General features: G+C 44.5%; 1 protein-coding gene across 10 annotated transcripts in view; it reads right to left on the bottom strand.

The window, feature by feature from the left end:
• Positions 1 to 5,999, bottom strand: part of lrch3 (leucine rich repeats and calponin homology domain containing 3) — a 124,096-nt gene extending 118,097 nt beyond the window's left edge. For 6 of the 10 annotated variants that reach the window (XM_033032114.1, XM_033032111.1, XM_033032109.1 and 3 more), the window contains exon 1: positions 5,707 to 5,998. In XM_033032114.1, coding sequence (XP_032888005.1) covers positions 5,707 to 5,989 — 283 coding nt within the window. In that variant the 5' untranslated portion in view covers positions 5,990 to 5,998. Of the gene's footprint in view, positions 1 to 5,706 lie in introns of all 10 variants that reach the window. The other 4 variants (XM_033032107.1, XM_033032106.1, XM_033032108.1 and 1 more) reach the window with 1 other exon arrangement.
• Positions 6,000 to 19,003: the final 13,004 nt, after the last annotated feature.

Below are 19,003 nucleotides of genomic sequence, written 5' to 3'. Positions count from 1 at the left end.
TATCCATTGACAGCCTCCACAGCCTTCCGCGGCAAACAAATTGCACAGATTCACTACCTTCTGACTAAAGAGATTCCTCCTAATTTCCTTCCTAAAGGAACGTATTTTAATTCTGAGGCTATGACCTCTATGCCGAGACTCTCACATTGGTGGAAACAGCCTCTCTACATCCGCTCTATCCAAGCCTTTCATTAGTAAGTTTCAATGAGGTCCCCCCTCGTCTTTCTAAACTCTAGCGAGTATAGGCCCAGTGCCGTCAAACAATCATCATTTGTTAACCTGAGATAATTCTTGTAAACCTCCTCTGGACCCTCTCCAGAGCCTGCACACCCTTCCTCAGATATGGTGCCCAAAATTGCTCACAATACTTCAAATGTGGCCTGACCAGCACCTTATAGAGCCTCAGCATTACATCCCTGTTTTTGTATTCTAGCCCTCTTGAAATAAATGTCAACATTGAGTTCTTTACTACCGATTTGACTTACAAATTAACTTTTTGGGAATCCTGCACTAGTACTCCCAAGTCCCTTTGCACCTCCGATTTCTGGATTCCATCCCCATTTAGACAATAGTCCAGATATGGAATATTGGAATTACCATTTTGTAAATATGAAAAGGCAACATTATAATTAATATAACTTAGCCTGATAAGGAAAGATGTTTTTTTTTTTAATTCAGTCCTTGGATGAATGACAAATTGAAATGATTGACATCAGAATTGTGAAAGCCTTGGGTTAGAGTGAAACAAAGCAGGGCTCGAAATTAACGGTTGCCCGGGTGCCAATGGCCACCCAAAGTCCCGCCAGACAACCTAAAAGCCGTGCCATTTTGCCCGGATTGGCAAGCACCCGGGACACCTGCCATTCAACTCTGAGCGGGCCCCCCTCTTTATCTCTCTCTCTGTCACTCTCCGTCACCGCCCGCCATCCGTGTCCGGGCCGCTGGGTCTCCACTCTCTGGCCGCTCCTCATCCACCGGCACGGCTGGCCGCCTTGCACATGGGCACTGCCACGGCCTGCACGTTCTCCCCCTGCACATGCGCACAACCACTGCCAGCACATCATTGGCCCTGCACATGCGCACTGCCCCGGCTCCCTTTGCATTGTGGAGATCTGGCCGCCATTGCTGTCCAGTCGCCACCTTGCCGCGACCGCTGAAAACCAACGCAGAATCACTCCCTGGAGCTGAAGTAACTCCCTGGAGTAACTCTTGCATCGTGGTTTCCTGGTCCTCCAAAAATATTCCAAATGGAATTTAAACTGGAGGTGGTGGAGGGTCCACCACCAAAGTCCGAACAATAACAGCCTATTGCACTTTATCTGTTTATTTATTATGTATATATATGGTCTATGGTATATAGACATACTGAACTTTTATCTCCCGTTCTGCGCATGGGGCTGTGTGCTAAGCCCCATGCTCTACTCCCTCTTCACTTACGACTGTGTTCCTGCATTCGACACCAACACCATCGTGAAGTTTGCAGACGACACAACAGTGATTGGGCTGATCACCAACGGTGATGAAACAAAATACAGAGCGGAGGTGCAGAACCTGGCGGACTGGTGCGCACGTAACAACTTGGCACGTAACAACTTGTCACTAAACACCTCCAAGACCAAGGAGCTGATTATTGACTTCAGGAGGTCCCATATTGGAGAATACGCCCCAATCTCCATTTACGGGGAAAGTGTGGAGAGAGTGTCCAGCTTTAAGTTTCTGGGCACTCACATTTCAGAGGACCTCACATGGTCCACCAACACCGCTGCGCTGGTCAAGAAGGTACAGCAACGACTGCTCTTACTGAGGACATTAAAAAAGACTGGTCTGCCCCAACAGCTGCTGACAACGTTCTACCGCTGCACCACAGAGAGCATATTAACGTATGGCATCTCTGTGTGGTATCTCAGCGGCACGGAGGCGGAGAGGAAAGCTCTTCAGCGCGTTGTCCACAGAGCGCAGAGGATTATTGGGACACAGCTACCAGCCTTGGAGGGCATCTACCACACACGGTGCGTCAGGAAGGCCGTCAGCATCCATAAAGGCTCCTCACACCCTTGTAACGGACTTTTCGAACTACTTCCCTCCGGCGGACGTTACAAGGCCTTCTACGCCCGAACCTCCAGACTCAGAAACAGCTTTATTCCCAGAGCTATAGCGGCTCTGAACTGGCCCTGCTGAGTGCTCCCCATCGCCCCTGGACTGTCTCCCTCGGATGGTCACGTCACACAGCTTATTTATTTTACTTTTCTTTTACATCGGTTGGAAGCTGCATACTAAATCTCATTGCACTGATGTGCAATGACAATAAAAGATATTATTATTATTATTATTATTATTATTATGTTTACATATTCTGTTGTGCTGCAGCAAGCAGATACTATTCCATGCTTTAATTGTGCGGGGGAACTCCATGGAGCAGCCAGCATCTCTGGATAGAAGAAATTGGGTGACGTTTCGGGTAGAGACCCTTCTTTAGACTCCCTCTGGTTTTAGTGTTTTTAGTTTAATTTAAAGATACAATGTGAAAACAGGCCCTTCGGCCCACCGAGTCCACGCCGACCACTGATCACCCGTACACTAGCTCTATCCCACATTAGCGACGTAAGTCAAGAGTCAAGAGTGTTTTATTCTCTCACGTCTCAGTTAGAACAATGAAATCCTTACTTCCAGCAGCACAACAGAATATGTAAACATAGTAAATAATGTTATAAACGAGAAAACAAAACAGTGTATATTTATATATGAAAATATATTTATATAAATGTGTGTGTGTGTAAAAAATATATATATGCACACACACACACAATTTCCCTCCTGGGATTAATAAAGTTCTATAGTATAGTATCGGAAAATATTACGCTTTGAGTTTGGTCTGAAAAAGGGTCCTGCACACCTTTGTAATATGGAAGAAAACAAGAGCACCTGGAGAAAACCCATGTGATCAAAGAGAAAAGGAGCAAACTCCATACAGACAGCACCCATTTTCAGGATCAATTCCGGGTCTCTGGCACTTTTAGGCAGCAACCGATGTACTGCCCCATAGTCTTGAACTGAATTAAAACATTAAGTAGCTGTAAAAGGGGGACATAGCGTCACTTAGAGATTTAAGACTGAAAATTGATAGTTTATTTTTTTTTAGTTATCGACGTATAATTTTTTGTGTGTTGGAAAAAATATAGTGGCACAGCTGGTAGACTTGCTGCCTCACACGCCAGAGATCTGTGTTTGATTCTGTTCTCGGGCACTGTGTGTTGAATTTGCACATTCTCCCAGCAAGCGTGTGGGTTTCCTCCAACATCCCAAAGACGCATTGGCTTTGTAGGTTAACTTGTCTCTGTAATATTGCTCCTAATGTGTTGGGAGCGGGTGAGGAAAGCGGGATAACAGAACTTGTGTGAATGGGTGGTAGACAAAAATGCTGGAGAAACTCAGCGGGTGAGGCAGCATCTATGGAGCGAAGGAATAGGCAACGTTTCGGGTCGAGACCCTTCTTCAGACTGATATCGGGGGGGGAGCAGGAAAAAGAAAGGACGAGGCGGAGACAGCAGGCTGTGAGAGAGCTGGGAATGGGAGGGGAAGCAGGGAGAAAGCAAGGACTACCTGAAATTGGAGAAGCCAATGTTCATACCTCTGGGGTGTAAACTACCCAAGCGAAATATGAGGTGCTGATCCTCCAATTTACGGTGGGCCTCACTCTGGCCATGGAAGATGCCCAGGACAGAAAGGTCGGATTCTGAATGGGAGGGGGAGTTGAAGTGTTGAGCCACTGGGAGATCAGGTTGGTTATTGCATACTGAGTGGAGGTGTTGTGCGAACCGATCACCAAGCCTGCGCTTGGTCTCACCGAGGTTGATCATACGCTGAATAATCCAACCACATTTTTGTTTGGAAGTGGAAAGAAATAATAGAAATTGCATTCATTGCAATGTGTAAAAAGAGTGAGATACTGTATCATAATTTCGCTGCATGTCATTGTGGTATATATCATGTCTTGATTGGTGAATATGTTAAGTTTGTGACTTTATTTGAAGCAGAAATAATATGTGAATGCTTCATTGAGCATAATTCCGACTGGTAACTACCCACTTCGTCCGAGCACATTATCGCACGCATCATGCAACCCGTCTTAAATGACCACATAAACTGTCATTTGGCAACCTAAAAAGCTGTCTAGGTTGCCCGGCTGGAAAAAAAAAGTAAGAGCCCTGCAGAGGCTTCCTTTAGAAGATTGAAAGAAAAACTGTACACACCAGAAGGGTGGTCTGAAACATTGGTAGCCACAACCTCAACAATTCCTTAACTGCATTGCCATCACCTTTTCAAAAAACACCTTGTGTTTGAGTAACTCTGAGGTTTAAACAATAGCTGTTATTCAAGGGTAATTTGTAGGTGTAGCGCACTTGGATTTTCAGAAGGTACCAAGTAAGATGCACAAAATAGGAACATATGGTATTATGAGTAATATGATAGCATGGATTAAAGAGTGTTTTTACAGAAGAGTTAGAATAAATTGGTCTTTTTCAGATTGGAAGGATGTGTTTAGTGAAATGCCCCAAGGATCAGTTATTGGCCCTCATTTATTTCCTATTTAGGAGTAAACTGGGAAGCAAGTTTGCCAATGGCACCAAAATAAGTGGGAGGCACAATTATGGTGGATGTATTATGACTGCAAAAGGATAAAATATGTTAACTGAGTGGGCACAAAGTTATGGGAAAGTGTGAGTTTATGCACTTTGGTAAGAAGTATTAAAGCTGACTTATCTAATTGGAGAAAGATTGTAGATAAGTGAAGTACATAACGATACGGGGCTTGTGTGCATGTACTGAAGTTAAAAGACAGGTGCAACATGATTGGAAAGGCAAATTGCATACTAACATTTATTGAAGATTGGAATTTAGAAGTAGGGAAGTTTTAGTACAATTGTACAGGGTGCTGATGAAGCCAAACCTTAGCATAATTTGAGTCCCCTTATTTAGAAAAAGATAGAATGAGATTGGAGGCAGTCCAAAAGTGAACCAATGAGCTAATTTATGAACTGAATAGGTTGGCCTGTCATGAAAAGCTAAAGTAATCACATCTATAGTTTTGGAGTTTGAAATAAAGAAGTGTGACCTTATTGAAATATTTAAATGGAGGTGGGAGGTGTTGATGGAATAAATGTCCCTTCCACTAGTGGGAGAATCTAGATCGAAATTTACAAGATTAAAGTGTCGTCATTTAAACTAGGGTGTGCAGAAACTTGTCACCGAGACTCATAAATCTCACGGAGGGTTAATCGTTGGGTACTTCCGATGGGCTATATCTAGAATTCCCTGAAAGGTTAACTTTTCCCCTTCTCCGTGGATACTAAGTGACCTTATTTCTTCTCTCTTCGAGATGCTGAATGTCCTGAATGCTGAGTTACTCCAGCAATTTGTGTCTATCTTCGGTTTAAGCCAGCATCCTTCATAAAAACACCAAAACAAGGCGACCTGTTGAGTAGTTCCAGTATTCTCTGTTTTGGTGTTAAATTTCAGATTTCCACCACTTGTAACCTTTGTCAATGAATCTAATTTTACCCCTGGCCAACCTGCCTGAAGTCGACCCTCGAGTTCCCTCCTCTCCCCGGGCCCACCGCCGCGTGTTTACATCGCGTGAACCGTCGCGGGCGCGCGCTGTCTCGGTGCCGCTTGAGCGCGCGCTGTGTCGGTGCCGGTGGCGCTCACCCGCCTGCGTGGTGTCCGTCAGGTCCTGGTTCACCGCGTTCCTCGGCAACTCCTTCAGCTTCCTCCCGCTCAGGTTCAACACTCCGGTCGCGGCAGCTTCCTCCAAGGCCCTCTCCAAACTCCTGTTCCAAGGGACGTGGCCCGACGCGGGGCCGTTGTGATTGTGGCCGTTACCCCCTCCGCCATCAAATCCGTTTAATCTGCTGCCGCCCACGACGCCGAGCTGACAGTCGGACATCAACATCGCTGCCGCCATTACACACCGAGCGCAGCTGCTGCGCATGTGCCAACACCAAGCCGGCTGCGCATGTGTGAGGCGTCAGGTGGGGGCGGGGGAGAAGAGGGTGGAATGTGGACAACACGAGATGGACACCAAATGCTGGAGTAACTCAAGATTTCATGGTCACTTTATTACAGAAATTCGAATTACCATACAGCCATACTAAAAAAAAGCAACAAGACACACATCAACGTAAAAGTTAACATTAACATCCACCACAGTGGAATCCCCACGTTCCTCACTGTGATGGAAGGCAATAAAGTCCAATCGAAGCCCCCACGTCGGGTGTTCGAAGCTCTCGCATCGGGACGATCGAAGCCCCCACGTCGGGGCGGTCGAAGCTCCTGTGGCTTGGAATTCCCAAAGTCGGTCTGTAACCCAAGACTGCGAGCTTCGCGATGTTAAAGTCTGCAGGCTCCCGCGGTTGGAGCCACAAAGTCGATCCCCGACAGGGGCGGTAAGTCCCACAGGCTTCCGCGGTGGAGCTCTTGAAGTCGGCCTCCAGCAAAGGCCGCCAACTCCTCGGTGTTAGGCCACAGTGCGGAAGGAGTTACAATACGGAAAGAAATTGCATCTCCGTCGAGGTAAGATATTAGAAAAAGTTTCCCCCACAATCACTGTTCCAGGCGCATACTGGCCCTTTCCCCGAACTTTAACTCTGCTACATTGACGACTGCATCGCTGCTACATCCTGCACCCATGCAGAACTCACAGACTTCATTAACTTTACTACTAATTTCCATCCTGCATTCAAATTCACTTGGACCATCTCCGACGTCTCCCTGCCGTTTCTTGATCGCACCATCTCCATCTCAGGAGACAAACTATCAACTGGCATCTATTATAAACCGAAGATAGACGTAAAAAACTGGAGTAACTCAGCGGGCCAGGCAGCATCTCTGGAGAGAAGGAATGGGTGACATTTCGGGTCGAGACCCTTCTTCAGACTGGTTAGGTATAAGGGAAACGAGATATAGACGATGATGTAGAGAGATAAAGAACAATGATTGAAAGATATGCAAAAAAAGTAACAATGATAAAGGAAACAGGCCATTGTTAGCCGTTTGTTGGGTTAAAACGAGAAGTTGGTGCAACTTGGGTGGAGGAGGGATGGAAGGAGAGGGAATGTCGGGGTTACTTGAAGTTAGAGCAATCAATATTCATATCCCTGGGTTGTAAGCTGCCCAAGCAAAATATGAGATGCTGTTCTTCCAATTTGCGTTTAACATCACTCTGACAATGGAGGAGACCCTAGGACAGAAAGGTCAGTGTGGGAATGGGATGGGGAAATTAAAGTGTTTAGCAACCGGGAGATCAGGTAGGTTCAGGCAGACTGAGTGAAGGTGTTCAGCGAAACGATCGCCCAGTCAACGCTTATTCCCGCCGATGTATAAGTGTCCACATCTTGAACAACTAATACAATAGATGAGGTTGGAAGAGGTGCAAGTGAAACAACACCCATTCCTTCTCTCAAGAGATGCGGCCTGTAGCTGGGATATGAGTTACTACAGCTTTTTGTGTCTATCTTCAGTTTAAACCAGCATCTGCAGTTCCTTCCTACTTGAGCAACAGGTCTGGAGGAGCTCTGCGCCTCAGCATCTGCAGAGGAAATGGACAGAGGACAATTTGTGTCGGGAGTCTTCTCCAGACTTCAAAAGAGTACAGCATAGGAACAGGCCCTTTGGCGCACTGAAGGGTCTGCTTTTAATAGGAATCGGGTAATTTTTACACACAAAGGGTGGTGGGTGTATGGAACAAGCTGCCAGAGGTGGTTGAAGCTGGGACTATCCCAACATTCAAGAAACAATTCGACAGGTGCATGGATAGAACAGGTTAGGAGGGTTAAGGACCAAAGGCAGGTAGGTGGGACTAGTGTAGCTGGGACATGTTTGCCGGTGTGGGCAAGTTGGGCTGAAGGGCCTGTTTCCACTCTGTATCATTCTATGACTAAGGGATGAAGCAGCAGAGGAAACCAGCCATGTCTGTGCTGAATATAACATGAAGTTAAACGAATTACTCAGCCTGCATATGATCCATATCCCTACATAATCATTCGCCTATCCTCTTAAATGCCACTATCCTAACTGCCTTCACTACCACGTTCTGGGAGCACATTCCAGGCACCTACCACCCTCTGTAAAAGGTTTGCCACATGTCACCTAAAAGCTATGTCTTGTAGTCTTTGATATTTCCACCAAGGGAAAAAACTTTGATTGTTTACCCTACTTATGCCTCTAATAATTTTATATTCTTCATTCAGGTGTCCCGTCAACCATTGACGTTCGAGGGAATATAATCCATGTCGAAGATTAAACCTGGGTCTTTGGCATTGTAAGGCAGCAACTCTACAGTTGTGCCACCCAAATAATTACCAACAATCTGTTGTGGACCAAGCACATTGAAGCAACAGCCAAGAAGGTACACCAATGCCTCTACTTCGTCAGGAGTCTCGGGAAATTCAGCATGTCTTCAATGACTCTTACAAACTTTGATTGTCGCACCATAGAAACCGTGCTGTCAGGTTGCATTACAGATTGGTTTGGGAACAGTTCTGGCCTAGATTGCAAGAAAATGCAGATTTGTGGATACAGCCCAGTCCATCACAAAGACCTGACTCCTCACTATTAACTCAATCTACACTTCACGCTGCCTCAGAAAATACTTGCCCCACCCTGAGCATTCCTTCTCCCCCCCGAACAAACAATTTCACTGTGTTGTGCAGACGTGACAAAAAAGAATAATTGAACAGTTGAAATAGCATGGGTTAACAGCGCAAATAGGTGAAAGTTAATATAATGTGGTTGTCGTTCTGGAGAAGGCTGCAGTGTGATCAAAACTGGAAGGTAAATATTCAAAAGGATATTCAATATTTAGGATATATAAATAGACAAAAGGATAAAGAAGGAGGGGTAGCATCTTTAGTGAAGAATGTGTAATAATGAAAAGGGATATTAGAACAGAAAATGAAAATTTGGAAAAGCGAGGAAAGGCCCAGGCATTGGGATGTATTGATGGGAGTGGTCTGTAAACTTTCCAACAGAATTGGTAATGTAGGGAAGTGCCTCACATAGGAATTGAAGGACGCAAGAAACAAAGGTACCAAAGTAATCACATTAAATCAGTGGGGGAAGAACCCCTCGATGACCTTTTGGATTAATATGCTGAGCGACCAACTGGGTAACCAGCTTTCTAAAACTGGATAGTGCACAATCAGAAAGGGTTAATTAATATTCTTATTGTGGGTTCCCACAAATAACAAGTGACCATTCTTGATTAAGATGAGAAGTGAAGTTTGAAATCTGAACCCAGGATACTGTGAAGGTAAGGGGAGGGTATTGCGAAGGATAAAAACACAAAATGCTGTGGGAAAGTAGTGGTTCAGGCAGTATTTGTGGAAGGAATTGATAAGTGACGTTTTTGGGAAGGGGCCCTTCTTTGGACTGATTGCGGTCGTGGGGGGGGGGGGGGGGGGGGGGGAAGCTGTCAAAGAGAGGTGGGGGCTAGACAAAGCTTGGCAAGTGATAGAAAGATTCAAAATTCTAGCATCTGCATCTCCTTGTGTCTCGGAGTTACTATGATGGATGAGGGAGCTTTGTTAAAAGGCATGAGGGAAAATAGTCAATTAATAATATTAAAGAAACGAATGGAAGAATTTCAACGCTTATACATTTTTACCTGGCATTAAAGTACAAATGAAAAACTGATGCAACCATATCAAACAAAATATTTTACTGATAGTATTTGGTTCAAGCAGGAGTCAAATATTATTGCCAAAATAGCAAAGAGGATTTTGAGCAGTTTGCTTTACAGCAAAGAACAAACAAAAACCAAGAGATCAAAAATAAACAGACAAGAAACATTGGAATAGACTGAAAGGTTCTTCAAATCTGTAGAAAGATGTAGATTGTAGAAAGATGTAGTGGTCCGAAACTGGAGAATACTTATTGGCAGATCAATTAAACAAATACTTTGATTCTTTTCTCAGAAGAGTATAAATTATGTTCAATTATGTTTGGGAACCAAGGACCTAATAAAAGTGAGGAAATAAAATATATGAATACGAAGGAAAATAGTGTTGAAATTAATGGCACTGAAAGTCAATAAATTCCCCATTATGGGGGCTGCCAGTGACGAGTGGTGTTCCACTGGGGTCAGTGCTGGGTCCGCTACTTTTCACGTTATATGTTAATAATCTGGATAATGGAATTGAGGGCTTTGTGGCTAATTTTGCAGATGAGTATAAGAGTCAGGAAGTTATGATGCAGCTCTGTAAGACTTTGGTTAGGCCACATTTGGAGTATTGCTTGCAATTCTGTGTTACCCATTACAGGCTTTGGAGAGAGTGCAGAGGATGCTCCCTGAATTAGAGGGTTTCAGCTGCAAGAAGACATTTGGCAAACTTGGATTGTTTTCTCTGGAACATCAGGTTGAGAGGAGACTTGCTGGAAGTGTATAAAATTATGAGAGGCATAGACAGGGTACACAGTAAGAACCTTTTTCCTTGGGTGGAATCTCCAACACCAGAAAACATAGCTATAAGGCGAGAGGGTTCGTTTTTTTTACACAGAGTGGTGAGGGTTTGGAACACATTGTGAGGGGTGGTAGTGGAGCTGCGCAGATACCATCGTGGTATTTGAGGCTTTTACATAGGCACATGGAAGTGCAAGGAATAGGGGGATATGGATCATGTACAGGCAGATAAGATCAGTTCAACTTGGCATTATAGTTTGGGGCAAACATTGTGAGCTGAAGGACCCGTTTCTGTGCTGTACTGTTCTATGAGAATCATATTTCCTAAACCTATCAGTTTTTTGTGAAGATGTAATTGGTAGAATAAGCAATGGAAAAATTAGAAAATGTGGTGTACTTTGATTTTCAGAGAGCCCTTGATAAAGTCTCGTAAAAAGTTGCCACTCAAAGCATACAGATTCAGAAAACAGTGAACAAGGCAAATGGTATTTTGGCCCTCGTAGCAAGAGGATTACACTACATTGAGCAAGGATGGCTTGCTACTATTATGCATCAATGAAGACTCCCCCCATCCCTCTCACCTAGCTCCATCTGATGATCCTCTTCCCCCTCCCAGCTGGTTCCACCCATAACTTACCTGCCTCTGAAGAAGGGTCTCGACCCGAAACGTGGCCTATTTCCTTCGCTCCATAGATGCTGCCTCCCCCGCTGAATTTCTCCAGCATTTTTGTCCGCCTCTCTCTCCCATTGACTTACCCCTCTCTCCATACTGACCATTTTTCCTCTCTACACTCTGTCCTGATGCAAAGTCTGGATCGGAAACATTGACCATCACTTGGCCTCCACAGATGTTCCCATGACTGGCCAAATTCACACGCCAGTTTATTTTTTGCTATCACTTCATCATGAGTTATGTTTGAATTATTAAGCAGATCCAACATTGTATTTACTTTTGACTTTCAGTGTCTTCAGATTTTTTTTAACTTTTAAAATTTAAATTTAAAATTAATAGCAAGAGGAAGGATGAGATTTGAGTTCTACTGTACTCAGAGCTTGAAGCAATGTTTTCATTGTAACCCTAAGGACTACGGCACCATCTTGAGGCTAATGGGAGTAGTCTTCCAGTAGAACAACACATCTTTAAAAAAAAAACTATATCAGGCAGCATCGATGGCTGAAATGGAGAGGATTTGCAGAAGGCTTTTTTTTAGGTTGGCAAGGAGAACACAAACAGGTCCAAATGTTGCTACTAAACAGGATAATCTCTCAAATTTGGGTTCCAAATTCTTGTCTTTCTCAGGACATCAAAACTATACCATAAAACAATATTTGGCGGTGCTCTTCTAAACTGTTGTTCTGTCTCTGTTCTCCTGAGCAATTGGTTAGTTTTATGGTAACTTGGGTTACCTTACAGTTACTCCCAACCTCTTTTGTGGCAGTAAATAATAATAATAACAACCAGAAAATGATGGAATACTCAGTAGGTCAAGCAGTATCTGTGGAAAGAAAACATGCTTCATCATGTAGTTCCCCGCTTTTCTTAAAACACAAACTACTCAATGTTTTTGCAAACTTCATGCATTTGGTATAAAGTATTTATTTATGTTGCTTCTGTATCTCATGTAACCCTCAAACATTATTTTTTACCTTGCCCTACAAATGATTCCACCCTTTTCCTGGAATTTCAATTGAACAGAAATACCTCCATTTGTGCATCTTTCGAAACCTTGTATTATTTATTTAATTACATTTTGCAATCACATTCCGCTACCAGCACAATAGATCAATGGACAATACAATCTCGCTGGCTCTCCATTCTGCATTGGACCACTCGGACAATAAGAACATATTCGTCAGGTAGTTGTTCGTCGACTACAGCCCAGCGTTAAACACCATCACCCTCTCCAAACCTGTTGCCAAATTCAAGGAACCTTTGTCTGTGTATCCTGATGCAACTGGATATGCAAATCCTCAACAGTGACTAGTGGGGTACAGCAAGGCTCGGTGCTGGGACCGCAGCTATTTACAATATACATCAATGATTTGGATGAAGGGATTCAAAGTAACATTAGCAAATTTGCAGATGACACAAAGCTGGGTGGCAGTGTGAACTGTGAGGATGCAGGGTGACTTGGACAGGTTGGGGGAGTGGGCAGATGCATGGCAGATGAAGTTTAATGCGGATAAATGTGAGGTTATTCACTTTGGTAGCAAAAACAGGAAGGCAGATTACTATCTAAATGGTGTCAAGTTGGGAAAAGGGGAAGTACAACGGGATCTGGGGGTCCTTGTACATCAGTCTATGAAAGTAAGCATGCAGGTACAGCAGGCAGTGAAGAAAGCGAATGGCATGTTGGCCGTTATAACACGAAGAATCGAATATAGGAGCATAGAGGTCCTTCTGCAGTTGTACAGAGCCCTAGTGAGACCACACCTGGAGTATTGTGTGCAGTTTTGGTCCCCTAATTTGAGGAAGGATAATCTTGCTATTGAGGGAGTGTAGCGTAGGTTTACAAGGTTAATTCCCGGGATGGCGGGACTGCCATATGCTGAGAGAATGGAGCAGCTGGGCTTGTACACTCTGGGGTTTAGAAGGATGAGAGGTAATCTCATTGAAACATATAAGATTGTTAAGGGCTTGGACACGCTAGAGGCAGGAAACATGTTCCCGATGTTGGGGGAGTCCAGAACCAGGGGCCACAGTTTAAGAATAAGGAGTAAGCCATTTAGAACGGAGACGAGGAAACACTTTTTCTCACAGAGTGGTGAGTCTGTGGAATTCTTTGCCTCAGAGGCTGGTGGAGGCAGGTTCTCTGGATACTTTCAAGAGAGAGTTAGATAGGGCTCTTAAAAATAGCGGAGTCAGGGGATATGGGGAGAAGGCAGGAACGGTGTACTGATTGGGAATGATCAGCCATGATCACATTGAACGGCGGTGCTGGCTCGAAGGGCCGAATGGTCTGCTCCTGCACCTATTGTCTATTGTCTTTCTAATTGTTTGTCGTTTTGTGTCGGATAAGTAGGTCTCAGCCTCTTTTTGTCATGAACTAAATGACCTCACATTTTCCACATACTGCATCTAATTTGCCTATTCTCTTAACCTGTTTACATCATCAAACCCTCTCCATATCTTTTCACAATCTATGTAGCTATTCAGCTTCATAATGTGTAGATATAATTCACTTGGTCCTTTCATCCAAATCAGTACTATACATTGTGAACAAATGAGGACCATCACCATTCCCTGCAGCAACTGATGAGCAAAAGTGGCCTGTTTATTCTTAGTATTTACTGTCCACCAACCAAGTCTGCATCTATTTCAGTATATTATCCCCAAGTTCAGATATACTGATTTGTTAATACCTCTAAGGCTTCTAAAAATCACAATGCATTGCATCCTCTGGTTCTTGAGAAGGGTCCTGACCCGAAATGTCACCTATCTATTTTCTCCAGAGATGCCGTCTGACCTGCTGAGTTACACCAACATTTTGTATCTTTGTAATAAACCAGTATCTCCAGTGCCTTTTTATTATTATTATTTAATTGTCCTGTTACCACTTTCTCAATAAGATATCTTAGCATTACCCGACCAAGATGTCAGACTAATTGGTTTGTAATTCCTTATTTTCTCTTTCCCTCCTTTCTTGGATTCATTTGTCTCCTTTCAATCTTTACAATAATAATCCCAGGAATGAGTGGTTAACGTATGATGAGCATTTAACAACACTGGGCCTCTACTCGCTGGAGTATAAAAGGATGAGGGAGGCCACATTGAAACTTATACCACATTGAAACTTACCGAATAGTGAAAGGCCTGGATAGAGTGGATGTGGAATGGATGTTTCCACTAGTGGGAAAGTCTAGGACCAAAGGTCATACCCTCAGAATTGAAGGACGTTCCGTTAGGAAGGGGATGAAGATTAATTTCTTTTGTCAGAGGATGACGACTCTGGAATTCATTTCCACAGAAGGCTGTGGAGGCCAAGTCAATGGATATTTTTAAGGCAGAGATAGATGGATTCTTGATTCATACAGGTGTCAGGGGTTATGGGGTAAAGGCAGGAGAATGGGGTAAAGAGTAAGGTTGCCAACTGTCCCGTATTAGCCGGGACATCCCATATTTTGGGCTAAATTGGGTTAGGGTTAGAGGTAGAGTTTGGGACCGCCCTTGTCCCGTATTTAACTGCTACTACTCAGGTCGAGAGGACTGTCGGGTCGGAGCGCCGCATCTGGCCCCGCCTCACCCGTCCCGATGTAGTCCAGCCCATGAAATGCAGCAGCAACGCCTCGCCCGTGGCCCTGTCGGTCGGCAGCCCGGCCAGGTGTTTGATCTTCAGACCTTCGCTTACTGCCGACACCACCACCCCTCCTTCTCATGGCCGATCATCGGTTCATGAGTTAGATGGGGTGCCGGACTTTGTGCGCGACGTCGCGTGGGCCAAAACTCCTCAGCTGGCCCGCCGGCTGGGCTTTGTGTGCAGTCCAGCACCCGGGCCAACTCATCATTCACCCAGCCACGGCCGAGTCGGTCAATGAATTGCCGTTGGGAATTTGTCCCGTATTTTGACCGTTTGTCCCTTATTTGGGAGTGAGAAAGTTGGCAACCCTAGTTAAGAGAGAAAGGTGGATCAGCCGTGATTGAATGGCAGAGTAGACTTGATGAGCCTAATGGCCTAAATCTTCTCCTATCGCTTATGAATCTGTGACACCTGTTGTAGATTCTGAAGTTTTGGAAAATGCCAACTAATATTACTACTATCGCTAGACCTGCTCTTTCAAACCCTTGGATTCCAGATGATCAAGGCCTGAACCATTCAACTTTCCTTTCTTTTAATTGTGCCAATATATTTTAAGTAATGCTAATTTCTTGCAGTTTGTTATGCACTAATCACCACATAATCCCTATTTTTCTTTTTTTTTTTAAATCTCTTCTTCTTGCGTATGACGTGCACAGCCTAAAGTTGTAGGACAACTTGTTCTATTTGATCTTATTTGATTGTGCACACCAGGTTGATTGAATTCGTCGAAACAGGGCGGACCACGTGAAGGTTGCAATCTCCCATCCCTTACAAATCCCTCAAACTGAGACACACAAAAAAAGAGCTTCAAAATGCAATCAAGAAGATTCATTCATATAATGTCTGTTTACTTTAGTTTAGAGATGCAGCATGTAAACAGGCCCTCTGACCATTGATCATCCATTCATACTTGTTGCATGTTATCCCACTTTCTCAACCACTTTTTAAACACTAGGGGCAATGTACAGAAGCCAATTAACCTACAACACATCTTTGGGAAGTGGTAGGAAACCAAAGCACCTAGAGGAAACACACGCGGTTACAGGGAGAATGTGCAAACTCCACACAGACAGCACCAGTGATCAGGATCAAACCCGGGACTCTGGCACTGTGAGGCAGCCGCTACACCAGTTGCGCATTTCTGAAACCAAATAATTTCCATTCCCCTCACCTACTCTAAACTTTTCCACTCCACTTCCCTACTCTAACCTCTCCCCCCCGCAGCAACCCCAACATTATCATCAAACCTGCCATCAAGGGAGGTACCGTGGTAGTCTGGCGCGCTGACCTCGGGCTGAGGCCAGGTGACAACTCTGAGACACCACCTCCTACTTATCCTTGGACCATGATCCCACAGAAGAGCACCAGGCCTTAATCTCACACACCATTTCAGATTTTGTTTCTTCCAGCACCAAAGCCTCCAACCTTATTGTTTCCCAGCCCCGCACGGCCCGGTTTTATCTTCTCCCCATAATTCACAAACAGAACTGCCCTGGCACACCCATTATTTCTTCTTGTTAATGTCCCACTGATTTAATTTCCACATACCTCGACTCCATCCTATCCCCCCCGGTCGAATCTCTCCTTACCTATGTCCAAGACACTTCACACGCCCTGCGTCTCTTCTATGACTTCTGTTTTCCAGGCCCCCACTACCTCATCTTTACTATGGATGTTCAGTCACTCTACACCTCCATCCCCCACCAGGAGGGTCTTAAAGCCCTCTGTTTCTTCCTCTACCGCAGAACCAGCCAATTTTCTTCTACTCACACCCTCCTCCGCCAAGCAGATCTGGTTCTTACCCTGAACAACTTCTCCTTTGACTTCTCCCTCTTCTTCCAAATCCAAGGCACTCACATGGGCCCCAGCTATGCCTGCCTCTTTGCAGGGTACATCAAACATTCACTGTTCCAGGCGTACACTGGCCCTATCCCCGAACTCTACCTCCACTACATTGACAACTTCATCGGTACAACCTCCTGCACCCATGCAGAACTCACAGACTTCATTAGCTTTAATACTGATTTCCATCCTGCACTCAATTTCACTTGGACCATCTCCGACATCTCCCTGCCATTTGTTGATCTCACCATCTTCATCACAGGAGACAAACTATCAACCGGTATCTATTATAAATCGAAGATAGACATAAAAAGCTGGAGTAACTCAGCGGGCCATGCAGCATCTCTGGAGAAAAGGAATGGGTGGCATTTTGGGTCGAGGCCCATCTTCAGACTGGTTAAGGATAAGGGAAACGAGATATACATGATGATGTAGAGAGGTAAAGAACAATGAATGAAAGATGTGCAAAAAAGTAACGATGATAAAGGAAACAAGCCATTGTTAGCTGTTGGATGAAAACGTGAAGCAGGTGCAACTTGGGTGGGGGAGGGATAGAGAGAGAGGGAACTACTTGAAGTTTGAGTAATCAATATTCATACCCCTGGGTTGTAAGCTGCCCAAGCGTAATACGAGCAGCTGTTCCTCCAATTTGCGTTTAGCATCACTCTGACAATGGAGTAGACCCTAGGACAGAAAGGTCTCGCAAAAGTGTTTCGCCACTGGTTCAGGTGGACTGAGCTGGCTCCCATAACTACAATTCTTCCCACCCTGCTTACTGTAAACTCTATCCCGATTCCAAATCCTCCGTCTAAACCGCATATGCACCCAAGATGAGGTTTTCCATAACAGGTCATCTGAGATGTCCTCATTCATTAGGGAATGGGTGTTCTCCTTTCCCCTAATCATAACAAGGACAGAGGCCCTCTTGTCCTCACCTTCCATCCCATCAGTTGTCGCATACAGCACATAATCCTCCGCCATTTTCGCCACCTCCAACAGGATCCCACTAATGGCCACATCTTCCCATCTCCAGCCCTTTCCGCAGACCCTTCCCTCCGCAACTCCCTGGTCAACTCATCCCCCTTCCCACCAAACCACCCCCTGCCCCAGTTACTTTCCCCAAAAACCACAGGAGATGCAACACCTGTCCCATCACCACCCCACTCAAAGGACCCCGGCAGTCTTTTCAGGTGAGGCAGATGTTCATTTGCACTTCCTCCAACCTCATCTACTGTATCTGCTGTTGACTCCTGTATATCGGCAAGATCAAGCGCAGGCTTGACGATCGTTTTGCTGAACACCTCTGCTCAGTCCGCCTAAACCTTATGATCTCCCGGTTACAAACACTAACTCCCCCTCCCATTCCCACACGGACTTTTCTGTCCTGGGCCTCCTCTATTGTCAGAGTGAGGCACAGCGCAAATTGGAGGAACAGCACCTCATATTTCACTTGGGCAGCTTACACCCCAGCGGTATGAACATTGACCTCCACCTTCAAGTAGCCCTTGCTTTCCCTCTCTATCCATCCCCTCCCCCTTCCCAGTTCTCCGACCAGTCTTACTGTCTCCAACTACATTTTATCTGTCTGCTTTGTTACCTTCTCCCAACTAACAGTGATCTAGTCTACATTTTCATTGATCCCCATTCCCTTTGTCCTGTTTTCACACCTTACACTTCCTTATTTATGTACTTCCCACTCCACTGACATCAGGCTGAAGAAGGGTCTCTACCCGAAACATCACCCATTCCTTGTCTCCAGAGATGCTGCCTGTCCTGCTGAGTTACTCCAGCATCAGTGTCTATCTTCGATTAAAACCAGCATCTGCTGTTCCTTTCTACTCATTTCTTTAAATGTTAGACAATGCTTATTTACTGACAAATAAAGTCGTTTTTAGCCTCATGTATCCTATTTGCACCTCATTCCTTCAGTTTCTTTTGTTTAGATTTAAAACTCATCCTCATGTCCAATGATATCATCTCTGGTTTTAAGCTCAACAGTTAAAACTTTTTTTTCCTGCTTTAAGGTCATCAGTTTAAACTTTTTGAACATGAAATTCATTTAAACATCTTAGTAGGCAAGCTTCTAAATATTTCTCATGATTTGCTGTTGTGACTTAATACAAAATAGCCAAGAAGTGTGATCAGTGATTGACACAAAAAGCTGGAGTAACTCAGGTTAGAGAAGGAATGGGTGACGTTTTGGATCGAGAACCTTCTTCAGACTTTAAACCAGCATCTGCAGTTCCTTCTTACACAAGTGTGATTAGTGATTGGGATGCTAACATCTTTGACAAAATGTAGTTCTTTGCAAATATTTAAGATCATAAAATGTTCAGCCTTGCAAACACTCAAGAAACAAACTGGTGTACCACATCCATCATTAAAATGTTCAGAAGCTTTATGGCTC

Source organism: Amblyraja radiata, chromosome 13 (genome assembly GCF_010909765.2).
Source record: "Amblyraja radiata isolate CabotCenter1 chromosome 13, sAmbRad1.1.pri, whole genome shotgun sequence".
NCBI classification, from domain to species: domain Eukaryota; kingdom Metazoa; phylum Chordata; class Chondrichthyes; order Rajiformes; family Rajidae; genus Amblyraja; species Amblyraja radiata.
Note: the sequence above shows the minus strand (reverse complement) of the source record. Positions and strands in the feature narration are given on the sequence as shown.